Here is a 14520-nt window from a genome sequence, read left to right as displayed (position 1 = left end):
TGTGTCTTAATGGTTTGTTACAGAGTAAGGTTATTTTTTTCTCTTTTCTTTTCAGATTTTCATTTTAATATTTTATGTACTTATTTTTAGACAGAGGGGAAGGGAGGAAAAAAGGAAGGGAGAGAAACATCTATGTGAGAGGGAAACTTTAATCGTCACCTCTCGCATGTCCCCCAACCAGGACCAAACCCACAACCCAGCATGTGCCCTGACCCGGAATCAAACCAGGGACCTTTTACTTTTTGTGGAACAATGCCCAACCCCCCAAGCCACACCAGTCAGGGCTGCTTTTCAGATTTTCGTAATGTAGCTGTGTTGAGATGTGTGTGTGTCTACGTATATGTGTGTGTGTTTAAAGCCGTTATCTCTTTCTAGTCCATCTTGCAATATTACCATCTTATGTGGATTTACTGATAAAGTAAGCCACTCATTCAGCTTCTGGATATGCTTATCAAAACATGACATGGCAGAAACTGCACATGAGACCAAAATAAAAATTGAGGGTCCTCCGCAGAGGTACTTTCTTTCGTGGGTGCTCCATTTACTTGCTGCCTGGACAGAATATTAAGAGTTGCCAACCGCTGCTTGAACCACCAGAGCTGGAACCATAGCTCGGCATTCAAAGTAACAAAATCCCACCTGCCCTGTGGTCTGTTTTCTTAGACAGAGAAAAGAGACAGAGCACAGTGCAGTGGTTGAGGAGAACTTCCATGTTTGTTTACCCCAAGTGTGTGTGCCGGGACAGTCAAACCCTTTTAAATAAAGGGGAAGTGAAATAGTCTGGATTTCTGTATATAACACATAGGCAAGTGGAGGAAAGTTCATATTTTACATTTGTGAAAAAAAAAATTTTTAGTTATTTATCTTTAGAGGGGAAGGAGATAAACATCAATGTATGGTTGCCTTTCGTGCGTCCCCCGCTGGGAGTTGGCCTGCAGGGAACCAGCCTGCAACCCAGGCATGTGCCCTGACTGGGAATCGAACCGCGATTCTCTGGTTCGCAGGCCCGTGCTCAATCCACTGAGCTACACCAGCCAGGGCCATTTGTGAAAAATTTTATATTTTGTATTATCTGAGTGAATTTATGGGAGTACATTTTTAAAAATAAATTATGGAGGAACCACACAGAAAATAAAATTTTTTATGGAAAAGAATTTTTTTCCTAATCCCATGACTTAAAAATAGCTTTTCCCCCCCATTTACTCCCTCTCAACAGTATGGAAGTTAGAAAAATGTATTTCACTTTTAACAAGAAAAAGGAAATATAGATAACTTCACATTTGAGTCTCTGGAAAGTTCTGGGGGGGAAAGAGCAGCTGGAAAAACTTAAATATCCTTAGGGCACAGTAAATGTATTTATTGCCCCATCAACTTGAAGCCTAAAGCCCAAACTGTCATTCTGTCATGCAGGCACATTTTGCAGGAGGTGAAGCTGAAGCTCTTATTTTCAAAATAAATGCAAACCACCAAGTGAACAAACTTAAGAACAATTTGCATTTTCCGTACCTCTAACATAGTTTTAGAACTGAATTTGAAGATACGATGCCCAGTTGAAACAGGCTATATAAATGTCCTTTTCTGATTGGATGGTGTGAGAAAATATATGTGTTTTTTTTACCAGATCTGGGCAGCCCACATGAAGAGTGGGTACAGTTCTGATCCCCAACTTTGTCAGCGTATTATTGCCTCACACTGTTCTCTGGCCACCTCCCTTGCTCGTTTAGCCAGCCCTTGAAGCGACACCAGTGCCCTGTGACCTTCCGTGCAATCCAGACTGTAGAGCTCACTCTCTAATGGTGTCCATGGGCAAATTGTGTCTGCAGAAAATAAAAAAACAAAAATCTTATAGCATCCTGCCAATTTTTAGAAATGTTTTTACAGGACACTTTCCAGAAAAATGCTGGACTTAAAAAGGCTCTAAATCTCTTCTGGTCCACTGACTACTCACTTTGTTCCCCAGCTCAGTTTTTAACTTACCTCCCTTGCCCCACAGACGTCATCAATGGGAAGAGAAAACCTCTCATGCCATATTTCCCCAAACATGTCCTTTGAATGCAGGGCCAAATGAAGATTGGGACACTGTGGAGCATTTAGTGTATGAAGCCCAGCAAATAAGGAGAGGGCTAAAGCAGTGGCTGAACCACATGAGTGTGATTCCTGGAAAGCTGACCCTGACAGAGGGAAGCCTGTTGTAGCTCATGGGGTGCAGGGGCCGCAGGGCTGTGCGTTGGTCTGTACTGACAGAGTGCCCAGGGCTCCGGCTCCTGCATGTGCTGTGGGCAGTGCTTCTGTTTCTGGCGCGGAGGGAGGCGATGCTGCTGGTTTCACATGGGCATCACGAGCCTTGCTTTTCTAGTAATTCCAACAATTTTGTGCTGAGCCCTTTCTCATCTAGTTGTCCATGCGACAAAAGGCAGATGACTTTGAGACAACTATAGCAATCAAAGTGTAGCTTGAGGATGTGGAATAGGACTTTTCTCTCCTCGAAATGGATCAAAACCAACCAACATGTAGAAATTCAACTCATCACCTTTTTTATTCCATAACACCCACAGGGCACACACACACGAAAAAAACCTTTGAATGAAAGAATGGATGAAGGCATGTTTTGATCTTACTGTCTAGTGTAGGTTAGGGTACAGAATCTGGAGCCTGGCCTCTCCACTTACCAGCTCTGTGTCTCGGGTACATGCCTTAGCATCCTTGTGCCTCAGTTTCCACATCTGTACAAAGGGGATACACGAATATGTACCTCATAGGATTGTTTTCAGGATTCGAATAGGATATATATTTTATATATAATTTTTTATAGGTAGATAGTAAACATTAGCAAATATTTGCTATCATTAGAATTCTTTTTTGCCTATCACATTTTATATAAAAAATTGTTTTAAGAGGTTTTCAATTACTCTTTTGTAATATTTTTATAGAATTTTTATGTTTTTCCCCAGGTTATGGTTGACTTCCTAGAAATTCACATGACACAGTGCCCTGTTAGATGGGTTATCATAGACTAGCATACATTTAATTATAATTAATTTTAGGGGCCTCATAATTGAATTCTACAGTTATAGAGAATTATACAAAGAGTTATCAATAACTTTCTCAGTACCCCTATATATATGTATTCAGTTGTTTATGACTTCGACAAGCATTTATTAAGCACATAGAGTGAGCCACACTGTTTTGGACCCTGGGAATTAGAACAAGTCAGATAAGGTCCTTGCTCTCAGCTCCTTGCTCTCACGTGGTTATTCTCTAATGAGGAAGACAACCCATTAACAAGCATACAAACAAATATGATAATATCAGATTATGTTAGGTACCATGAAGAAAATGTGACATGATGCTCCAGGAGGGACATAGGTAGGTCTAGACAGGATGGCGAGGAAAGGGGTATCTTGAGGAAGTCAAAGATATTTTGTGATTTAGGTGACAAGAGGGAGAGTCTTCAGCACTCTTGGGAGAGGAAAAAAAACATTCCACCTCTAAAGCAGGTCAACTAAGGTAAAGGGAAGAGCTAGGGCAAAGGGCCTGGGAAAGACTTTTGCATGATCGGAGGGTAAAAAGAAGACCCTGAAGACTGAAACACTACTGTTGTCTCTGTTGAACAAATGCAGAGCATCCAAGTTCACAAACCTGCCCAAGGTTGTGGTTGTGATAGAGTTAAGAGTGGGACTCAGAGTGGACACATTTCTACTTTAGTCACAATACATTTTGGAAACTTTGGGACATCTTATTTTTATTTTGACTTTTGGAAAGTCAAACATGCAAAAGTAGTATAAGAAGCCCTATGCATCTATCATGCAGTTTCTCCAACTATCAGTTTATGGCCAATCTTGGTTCACCTATTCTTATGCGTGAGCACAAAATTGGAGGGCATTTGGGGCAAAGATTTGGGACTTACTGTATTTTGGGAGTAGTGATGGAGGCACGAAGGGGGACCCCCCAAAAAACAGAATTATCTTCTGAAAAGCAGGACCCATGTAATACATACAGGCTTTTCCTGCCGCATGAGTGTTCTAGGAATCTATCTGTGTCAGTGCACCAGCTGGCATTGTTGTGAGAGGCTGTGTTCGGCTTCAGTGAATTTTTTCGATGATTCTTTCAACACATTTGCCCATTTAATAATGGGTGATTTATGAGTGCGCCTGCCCGCATCTCACTGAGTGTTTAGCAGTTTTTGACCAAAAATGGCATAACCCATGCCCCACCCTCTCTATTCACCCAGTCTTGCCCCAAGCGACTTTTTTGTTTCCCCAGATGAAAAAAGTCCTCAAAGGGAAACATTTTGGTGATATGGAAGAGGGACACAAAAATGGCAGAAACACTAAAAGGCCTCAGAATCAACTAGTTCAAAAACTGTTCTGAGCAGTGGAAAACACATCTCAATAGGTGTATTGCATCAGATGGAGAGTACTTTGAAAATGACTGAAGTTTAAACATGTAAGAATAAATACACACTTTTGTAATAAATAAACTTTGGGTGTCCAGAAAGATGGGCCACATCCTGAAAGACTGCAATTGCTGCTCTAAGAAATTTAAATATTACTTTGTAGGAAATGGAGAACGGTAAATGATATTAACAAAGAATAAGAATAATCGGATGAATATTTATGATAATAACGCTAGCGACCCTGTGAAGCGTAGATTTTATCTCCAAATCTATGGGTCTGGACAGGGAAATGAATGAGGAGCCTGGTTTACTGGTGCAGGTGCACATTAGATTATATAAGACAAACAAAATGTTTAAATAGAGTTACATAAATGTGTACTCACAGAAATAGGCTGAAGAGGCAGATCAAATAAGGCCTTATGGAGAAAATGGCTTTTCTTGATCTTGAATGTGAACAATGCTGATGAAAAATGAAGGGAGGGGATCGCACTGTTAGGGAAGAGCAAGTTCAAACACAGTATGCAGAATCTCAAGGGATGTTCAGGAACTTGCATGGAGGGATAGTATGCCAGCTGGCTACCCGGCATGCTGTTCGAGTGTGCCAGCAAAGGGTCCTGAGGGCTTCAGTGAATTCATAGGCAGTCAGCAGAAGCAGAATTAGGTGATTAATGGGAAATAGGAGGTGAAGGAGAGGTATGAGTCGCAAATCTGAGGTTTTAAACTAAAAGCACTTGAAAGGGTAGAACAGTTAGCAAGATAGAAAGTGTAATGGCAGTTTTACCAGAAAAGATCATCTGTGTGGTTGTGGACATGCTTGTAGAACATTTAGAAGGAAATTCCCAGCAGGCAGTTGGCGGTTCAGGTATAGAAAGTAGATTTGGAGTCCTAAGCAGGAGGTGATGAGAGGCTGAAACTAATGAAATAGTGACTCTTTGTTAATGTTTTCCTTATATAACTGCAAACCAGCTGTAACCAAGTCCCTTATGAAACATCTCACTCTAGTCAGTACAGGTCAGAAGGTGATGCTCAAGGGTTGTGATGTTGTGTGAATTGATTGCTGTACATCCAGGATGATATAATCAGAGTCTTTTCTGCAGGGTCTGTCTCTGCTTTCCAACGTAACATTTATAACAGTATTCTGCTGTGCACAGTAATTCAGTTGGGCAATGTCTAGAGCCACCTCCGATTACAGACATCACCATACCTTATTCAGTTCACTGAATGCAGACTGTGCTTCTATATCACAGACTCAGAGTTTCCACCTTCTTATTTCAGGTTTCATCGTCCGTAATGAGGTGCGAGACTCTTTGGAAAAATAGACTGATCATCTTTGAGAGAAGCCTTGCTTCCTGAGCACCTGATACTGCACTGCATTTTACTTGTGGAGAAGAAGCGTGTGGGAAGTGCTCCCCACCTCTACAGCCCAGATGGGGCCAACAAGCAAACGGCAGGTGTAGTGACCTTGCTGTCCAGCATGTGTATTGATGGTAAGGGACACAATGGTTACACCAGTTATTCTTCATCAGGGGTTTTAATCAAAGAAGATGAGCAGAAGACAATCACTGGCTCCCTGTTACCAGAAAGCCAAATTTTAGAGTGCGGGTTTTAAAAAAAGAAAAACGGGGAATGGAATGGCTGGGCACTGGAAAGGGGTGGGTATGGGGTTAAAAATCAGAAGAAAGAGAAAAACTTCATTATGTTAATGAAGCAAAGACAAAAATGAAGCATAAATGTATTTTTGAAGTAGGCTTTTGATAGCTAAGAACTTATTGAGGGATTTCAGGATCTAATCGCCCAGTGTGGATTCCTCAGAGACCTGATCCTAGAAGATGTTCTTTCACCATTGTGATGGTGCTGTATAGTACCATTACTTTATGTTGTGCCAGTGAATCAAATTGCCAGAGACAAGTTTGAGTGTTTTCATGCATCTTTTTCTTACGTGCAAGGGGCTTTTATGGGCTCTTCACAAGCATGCTTACCCGAATTCTGTTGCATGCTTTAAGTAGCATAGATAGACATACTTTGCTTTTTCTTGTTTAATACTCCTTACCTAATATACCCCAAGGGTAAAAGGACTGGGAATAAAGTCAGATGTGATGCGACCCTATTCAACTGTAGCTTTAGAAAGAAATATTTTGGTCTTTGCCTAGCTTACCTCCAAAGTTGAAACAACCATGCTTGATCTAAGGAAGATAATATCGACAATCACATCTTTTTTAAAAACCTGATTCCAAAATTAAAACTTAAGCAAAATGCAAGTGTTCTGCCAGCAGATAGCTCTTCACGGGACTGCACAGGACTACTTATTTTCCATGCTGCGTTCAGTGGGATTGCTGCTATTTAAAAAGATTAAGCACAGGGATCAAAACAGTAGTCAAAGACGTAAAAGAACACAGAAAAGTTTTGTGAAGTTGAGAGTGAGGAGAATCTCATTTTGTGTTTTAAGAGTCTGCGGATTGCCTCCAGAAATATAACATTGAGTTTCAGTGCAAAAAAATGGGTGACTTCAAAGTTATGGAAGGTTTCCCTATGAGCCTACAGTCAGTATTGTTTACATGAATAAACCCTCTTCTGTGATCTTGCTATTTTCCGTGGAGTCACCGGCACAGCATGGCTTCTGCTCCCAAACACATGTGACCATATGTATAACTACTACCTTGCATTTCATTGTTTTTTCCCCACAATTATTTTGTGCCCCTTATATTAAAGACACATGATTTGTATAACAAGAAAAAACCTGAATAGGCTTAATTTTATTCTCAGAGCTTGGACTAGAATTTTGTGAGATGATTCTGATTTCTACTATGGAAGACTAGAATTTTCTATTTCAACCAAAAAAGCAAACACTTCATCTGGTAAAAAAATTTGGATCTTGCCTCTTATTGATATTTTAAAGACTCACTTGAAATTGGGATGATTTTGCTTAAAAGTAAAACGGATTTGGCCCCAATGGGTCTATTACAAAAACCCAGGGCCATTTATGACTAAGAAAAGTGACCGGCATCGTTGCACCTCTTGCTGCGCTCAGCCACGTGCGTTAATGAAATAAACACAGTTTTCGGCACTGGTGTTATTTCATTAATAGGATAAGATAGATTTTTGCCCTGAAACAAAAAATGTTTCTGTATGGCCCAGTGTCTTTATCTGGCTAAGGTTTTGTCCATTTAGTAGTGTTTACAGCCATAGACATTATGTGTGTTCTAATTTTTTTTTACTGAAGTCACCCTCTTCCTCATTTTATTGTCTTAGGGAAAATACCAAGGACTGTAATGTTATTTTCATTTTCTATGCTTATGATTTTTGAACATGGTTTTGATTTCTAATCAAAAGACCTCGCCGCCATAAAAATGGTAAATATAAGACATCACTGTTTTATCCTTCAGTATGAATGTCACAGAAAGTCCCTGCTTGGTCGATAAAAGGAACAGCTTTCCCGCCCCCACCCCCACCCCCAGTGGTGCATATGATGCAACTTTTTATTCCCTACAATGAGAGGCACCCAGTACAATAGTGAGAATCTGGTGCCTCGATACCTCGTTTTTCCTGGAGGAAGGTTCAGATCTGTGGGCTTCCCACACTTTGTCTTCATATTGGTTTCCATGCTTAGAGAAATGCTTAGAAGTAACAAGGTTTAAAGTCCAAGAAATCAACCACTGCCTGTCTAATATTTAAGACCTGGAACCACCATTTACTTCATTAGATTGATTCTTTAGATAAAAAGCTGTGGAAAGAGTCAGAGGGTTGTAAACTAAGCTGTATTTTGCAGTACAGGCTGTATTTTCAATAGCTGGCTCTGCAAGGCAGAAACACTGCGTTTCCACCCCAGTGACCCATCTAGAGGTCTCTTGCTTGGTGGCCCTCAGCGGCCATGAAGGTGTGAACCCTCCCCTCCCCGATATAATTCACCCTCTGCCTGAGCATTTCTGCAATTTCAGCATATCCGCAATCTAACCAATAAGCTGCAGTTCTATAAAGATGATTAATGTGTGTGCAAATTGTGTTGTCGTAACACAACTCCAGGTTTTCCCCAATTTAAAGTGCAACATTAGGCTAACATAGAGGAAGTGCATGGGTTTTCCTGAGTCCCCAGGATATTCTGATTAAGGAAAAAAAAAAAAAAACGAACCCGTTTCTAGAAAGGCTACGGGCAGGAAAGAACGAGAGAGACTGTTAAGTGCTCTTTCCATGGGCTTTATCAGCATCTTTGTGGCCATTACCAATCAGTCTGAAAAATTAGATCTCTGGTGAGCAGCATTAATTTAAAGTGGCTCTGCCTGATCGTTTCCTGTGTGTGTGTGAAATGACTTGTATATTTTATGGTCAGTGTAGTTTGCCCTTATGTTAACTCCTTAAATGATTTGAATGAAATCTATGATATTCAGAGAACCACTTGGGGGTATTTCAATAACTGTTTTAAATGGAGAAAAAGGCAAACTCATCTCTTTCTGATTTACCCAAAAAAACCTGACTTTCTGGTTTCATTTTATATCCTTTATTAGCACACTGATTTTTCATTATCCTTTTCTAATGTCAGTAAATATATTCTGTAAGTAGAAAGTTCTGAAATTTAAACGAAAACCCGTTTAAGGAAGTATAGGACTTGCATACCCCCCTCAGAAATGACCTGATATTGAAAGTGAGAGACAGGTCCTGAAACTCTATAATTCAGGTTTTACACCCTGCAGTTAATTCAGTGTTGTACTGGCACTTGTATTAAAAAATACTGTAGTAGCTTCCACTCAAAAGAGAGAAAAATCTGCATTAACACTGCCTATCCTGGTTAAGTACCACATTTCACCACGTAACAGGCACTGCATTTGTACTTAATAGAGTTAGGCAGACACAACTTTCGAAAATTACACTGTATTCACAATAGAAAAAGGCAGTCTTATCTACAGCACAGTAGTATGCCCACATTTAAACAGGGAAGGTTTCTTTTCTTCCTTTCTTGCTCAAAATTTTCTTCCGTCGGTTACCGTTTTCAAGTGCTCTGAGCAGCACATTTCACGTAGAGTGAAAAATCTTCACAACAGGTGAGAAGGAATGAAACTCAGAAAAGAGACATAAATTTATGTCACTTTATCAGTCTGGTAGCTCAAGCATTCCTAAATTCCAATGGTATTTTTAAGCCTAACCTTACTAGTAGAAGTGTATGCTTCGAAACAAAAGCTAATTTCTTCCCATCATTAGAGTATGCTGTGTACACTAAGGAACCACTTGAATGGAATTTATTACACAGTTGTCTCTTGGCCTCTTGAAATAGTTAATCTTCCACTACTGAGTATTTGCTCTCTACGAATGGGTGAGCTATATCATTTGGCTTTATTTGACAAACAGAATCAGCTTCTAGAACTGAAGTATGTCCTAGAGCAGAAAATCATCAAATGAATACAGCCATCTTTCTGAGAGAGAGCGCATCTCCAGGTAGCTCAAACCCAAGTTTTAAAGAGTAGCAAAGGGCTCTACTATAATTTGGCAGTGACCAAAAGGTGTTAGGAACAACCGTAAATACTCCCAAACCATTTTCTTTTCTTTTCTTTTCTTTCTTTCTTTCTTTTTTTTTTTGTAATCATTAAGCTTTAGCTCAGTATGGAAATCTAGAAAACAACAGAAACATAGTCCACTGAAGCTTTTTTGAAGACAAAGCCGTCCCAAATCAACAAATCCCATTGTACATCCTGCAAGATTTCTGGCCAGAAAAAAAAAAAAAGGAGAATCCTATGGTCCTATGGCAGCTATTCCCACCAAAAGCCACCCTTGCAGGCAAGGATCGTTTTCAGCTCTGCTGGGATTTCCTACACACACACACACACACCAAAAGGAAAGCAGTTGTGTGTTTGTGTTGCTAGCACAGCTGTACATATGAGCAAAGCAGTGTGGATTGATGCCTCTCAGTGGGGGTGCTGTTGGCATTTGGAGCTGGGTGATGCTTTGTTGTACAGCGATGCCCCCACGTTGTAAACTGTTCACTCTCCCAGGCGCCTGCTGACTAAATGCCAGTGGGATGCCCAGTTGTTATAAAAGCCAAACATAGAAAGGCCTCTCCAGTGTCCAAATGTCCTCCCAGGAGGGTGGTTGCACCTCCCTTGAACACCGCGATCTCCTGAAGGTTGGGGAGATTCCTGTACTCTTTAAGTACAGGAAACGAGTCTGTCTCCAAACATCCTCTCAGCGGCCCTCCATTTCTTCGGGCCCTGAATCGTTTTGTCCCCATTCATTTTTCAAGCCTTCTGCTTCAGTGCAGCTTTAACTTGCCTGTTCTTCAGGGAGGAGGCTACTGGGCAGCCGTGGCCGTTCTAAAGGGCACCTGCACTTGGATGGTCCCTGCATGTATTTAAAGGCAAGGCTTCATGGGAAACAAACACTTTCATGTTTTGATCTCACAATTTTACTTCAGAGCACCACTGTGGCTCATCGCCCGTGTGAAGATCATGAGGACTGTTGCATGGCTTAACCACACACATGAGGGCTGACAGGCCCATACACAAAGCCTGTGACCCGTGAACATCGCCATTAGACTTTTACCTGGGAAGCTGCATCCCGTGCGTTTGTTCCAAAACAGTCGCCTGCTTATCCCATTAAGGAATCATTTAATCTGCATGCAAAGTTTGACTGCCCCTGTATCAATAGTCATATGGCTCCGTTTTCCTGAAATTTGTGAATATTGAATTGTGAAGGAAATGTGGATGAACTGTGGATTGCATGTACGTTGTTCATATTTCATTGATGATCATGCCCCAGACACGATGAGTTTTCCCTAGGAAGACATTGTCTTCCAAAGAGAGTAAGTAATATACTTAGTCTCTTTTTTGCTTTTTTTCACCAAACCTGAATGGTAAATGTGTCTCAGAATGATTTGGATGAATTGTGGCTAATGGAATGAAATTAATTTAGCCACTAAATTTTTTTTAAATATCCAAATTTCTAAAAATCTGTTTTGAGAAAGAGCAACTCAGAATCGATAAAGGTGGTTACATTGTCAACTTCTAGATGGTGCTTAAGAGTTCGTATCTTGTTAAATACCAGTATTTTTTTAATAATATATTGAAGGGAGTAAATGAGGCAGAATGCCATTCCACCCTCAGGTCAAGTTTATGGTATATTAAAATGCCAATAATATTTGTGCCACTTGCCAATATGGGGGGCTTTTCCCTAACTGGATGCTTTTGTTATAGTCTGACTATTCCACTCCGTCACTGAGAGTGCCCCCCAGGGAGAAGTCACCCTTGCAGTGCGAACTAGGGTTCAGAAACAATCTGCATGAATCTAGGGTCAAACCACTTTCATTACTTAAAATAGAGGCACTCATATTTTTATATATTTTTAAATATTTCTTCTGTGGCTTAGAAATGTGCCAATGTGTTTGCAACATTCTGCACCGATTCATCAGATTTGGTACCTACCCAAAACTCTAGCTGATCATTCTCTTGTATACGTCACAGACATTTTCAAGTCAAGAACTGTAGTTGTTATTTCAAGCTTTGGTTAAAGTGAGAAGGTGGTCAACTGTGATCACTATTAGACTGACCGACTGATTCCTGATTTCCACCGAGTGATCGAACCCTAGGTATTGCACAGGTATACTACCTGTGAGTGTAAATAACTGGAACTGTACACCGAGTAACGTGACAGCTTCTCTTTTGTTGTTGTTGTTGTTCTTGATCTGTACTGTATTATAGGATGTGGGTATAAATATCTACAGGTATACACACATATGTATATGTATTCCACTATCATAACCTGAAAGAAAGACTATGTATTATCTTTTTTTATTCTGTACTGGTGTTTGTGTTATTTAAAAAGCAAAATTATGCTCTATTTAGTTGTATAATATTATAGAATACCTTGCTGTGCACAATTCCAAGTGCCTTAGAACATTGTTTAGCTTTCTTAAGTATATAAAAATGCATATATGTATAAAATTGGGAAACGTTACCTCAATAAAGTCATTGGGAAATCCCCACCTTTAGTTTGTTCCAATTTCTATTGTATTCAGAGAGCACTCAGTCGACTTATGTTAAAAACTTGCAGAGTCCTCACCTGTAAAGCACGAAGAAGACAGCTTTTCTAATTGCTTGTTGTTTCAAGTCCACCTAACCGAAAACTTTTGTATGTAAGGCCTTGTGATTTGTACTTTTTATTTAAAATATCTGTTGGAGAATTACTGCTATAAACAGCAACTTACAGTATATTTTTTTAACTGGCTGTCTTTTTATATCTGAGGATATTTGATATTGATATTTTTAATGACATTATTATGCATTTAAAAAAGGTAGTCCCTTTAGAGTTTATAATATAGAAAATAAACTTCCTCATTATGCTTACTATTTAATGTATTATAAGCAAAGAGAGAGGTTGGAAACATACTTTGAGCAGAACAAGGAACTGGAATGCACTTTTCAAGTTTTTCAACAGTGGTTACAAGTGGTAGTTTTTCTCCCTCAACTCCAGGACAAGGGCAGAGGTATGAGGGGGGAGTTGAAAAGCATTTTCTGTACCATTATTCTAGACTGAAGACAAATGATGAGAAGATTAGAACCAAAAAATTAATAAGCACCCTTGAAAAACTGGCCCCAAGTACACTACCAAAAATTAGTGGTACATCCCCAAAGTAGGTGCAGTAGTTCAACAGCTACTTTTAATTTTTGTTCACACTAAAGCAGGTTCTACATTGAAACATTACTTTCTAAAACCCAACAAAGGTAAAAAATGGACAGTGTTTTCATTTTACACAAAGCTTTGATGGCATAGGGTTTACTTTGGTCAGATGCTTCGCTGGACCTCCACGAGACACCTGCACCACCTTACTGCTACCATGCTGCTGTCCGCAGACAAGACGGGTCCTGCTCAGTTCCTGGGCTTTGAACTCTGCCCCTCGAAAGTTGGTTGCTGTAATGAACACATAACATTCTAGAGAAAGGCTACGAACCTGAAGTTTGCATGACGTCTTCTGCTCCTTTCCTAAAACAGCTACCGTTACTAGAGATATTAAGGAGGAAAAATCTGTTAGGTGCTCACTTCTCATAATTAGACACATATTCTAGGGAGGACAGAATTAGCATTTTCAATACTTGTTGGCCTAAGGATTTATTCCTGGATGGACTTTTGACTTTGGTTGGTCCAAGTCAGACAATCTGGAGTAAAACCGAGCTCAGCATTGGGAAAAATGTGCCCCTAACTGTTCAGGTAGGCATACTCGGAAGCTCAAACTTCGGCTATACGTCATCTTTCCCCACAGTCCATTTACATTTGTCGTGTGTTTAGTCCAGTTCCTGATTGCCCCTGAAATCTTGGTCATGTCTTCTTTGAGTCTTTTCTAACCAATATACTCTGAACTCTCCTCCCTCATTCTTCCTCCTAACAGACAACGCTTGTGTTATTCCTTCTCAGAATTTTCCAGGGAGTCCCCTCTGCCTACTGAAAAAAAACCCGGGCATTTAATTCAGCCTCAACACCTTCTGTAGTTTCATCCGGCCACAGTTCCAAATTGCTCTCCTTTTATTCCTCACTTGGGCCAAATTAAATGGAACTCAAGGTTCCTCAAATACAGTGTACACTCTTCCAACATGGCAACTTTTTTTGCACCTTCCCCTCCAACTGGAATTTTGTTTATTAACATCCCACTCATCCTTCTAGAAATGTTTCAGGTGTCTTCTCCAGCTATTGCATTATAGTTTCTTTAAAGTGTTAGATAGGATATACAAATTTAACAGATTTTACTTGCTTTTTAAGCACTTTGAAGGTCCAAATGTGACTATAACAATCAGGTTAACACTTTCCAATCTAATTTGTTATATTTATAAAGACTGTAAATCAAATTTTCTTAAACATTTCAGTATTATTTATAAATTGAAAATGTTCTTATCCTTTTCAACTTTACAAGTCTAAAATACATTATCTAGTTTAAATTGGAATTGCATGGCTAACTGGTCAGATTCTATAATATTCCAATTTTTAAAAGAAGTTACAAATACTTTAATGGCAAGTTCATATAGATTGCCTCAATAATTACAAAGAATAACACTTGGGCTTTGATTTAACATCCACATTTAATTCTAAAATTTCCCAGGCTTCCAGGCATACTAAGAAAAGTAGATTTTAAAACCTTGGGCAAGCTGAAATCA

At 39.7% G+C, this 14520-nt stretch overlaps 1 protein-coding gene across 3 annotated transcripts in view; it reads left to right on the top strand.

Annotated features, from left to right (window-relative positions):
• Positions 1 to 10092, top strand: part of PHACTR2 (phosphatase and actin regulator 2) — a 223292-nt gene extending 213200 nt beyond the window's left edge. For all 3 annotated transcript variants that reach the window (XM_037034855.1, XM_037034858.1, XM_037034857.1), the window contains one exon: positions 5672 to 10092. In XM_037034855.1, coding sequence (XP_036890750.1) covers positions 5672 to 5687 — 16 coding nt within the window. In that variant the 3' untranslated portion in view covers positions 5688 to 10092. The remainder of the gene's footprint in view (positions 1 to 5671) is intronic.
• The last annotated feature ends 4428 nt before the right edge of the window (positions 10093 to 14520 follow it).

Source organism: Sturnira hondurensis, unplaced genomic scaffold, assembly GCF_014824575.4.
Source record: "Sturnira hondurensis isolate 20B ecotype Veracruz unplaced genomic scaffold, ASM1482457v3 Scaffold0022201, whole genome shotgun sequence".
NCBI lineage: Eukaryota > Metazoa > Chordata > Mammalia > Chiroptera > Phyllostomidae > Sturnira > Sturnira hondurensis.
The sequence above is the reverse complement of the archived record's forward strand: the minus strand, read 5'-3'. Positions and strand labels throughout refer to the sequence as shown.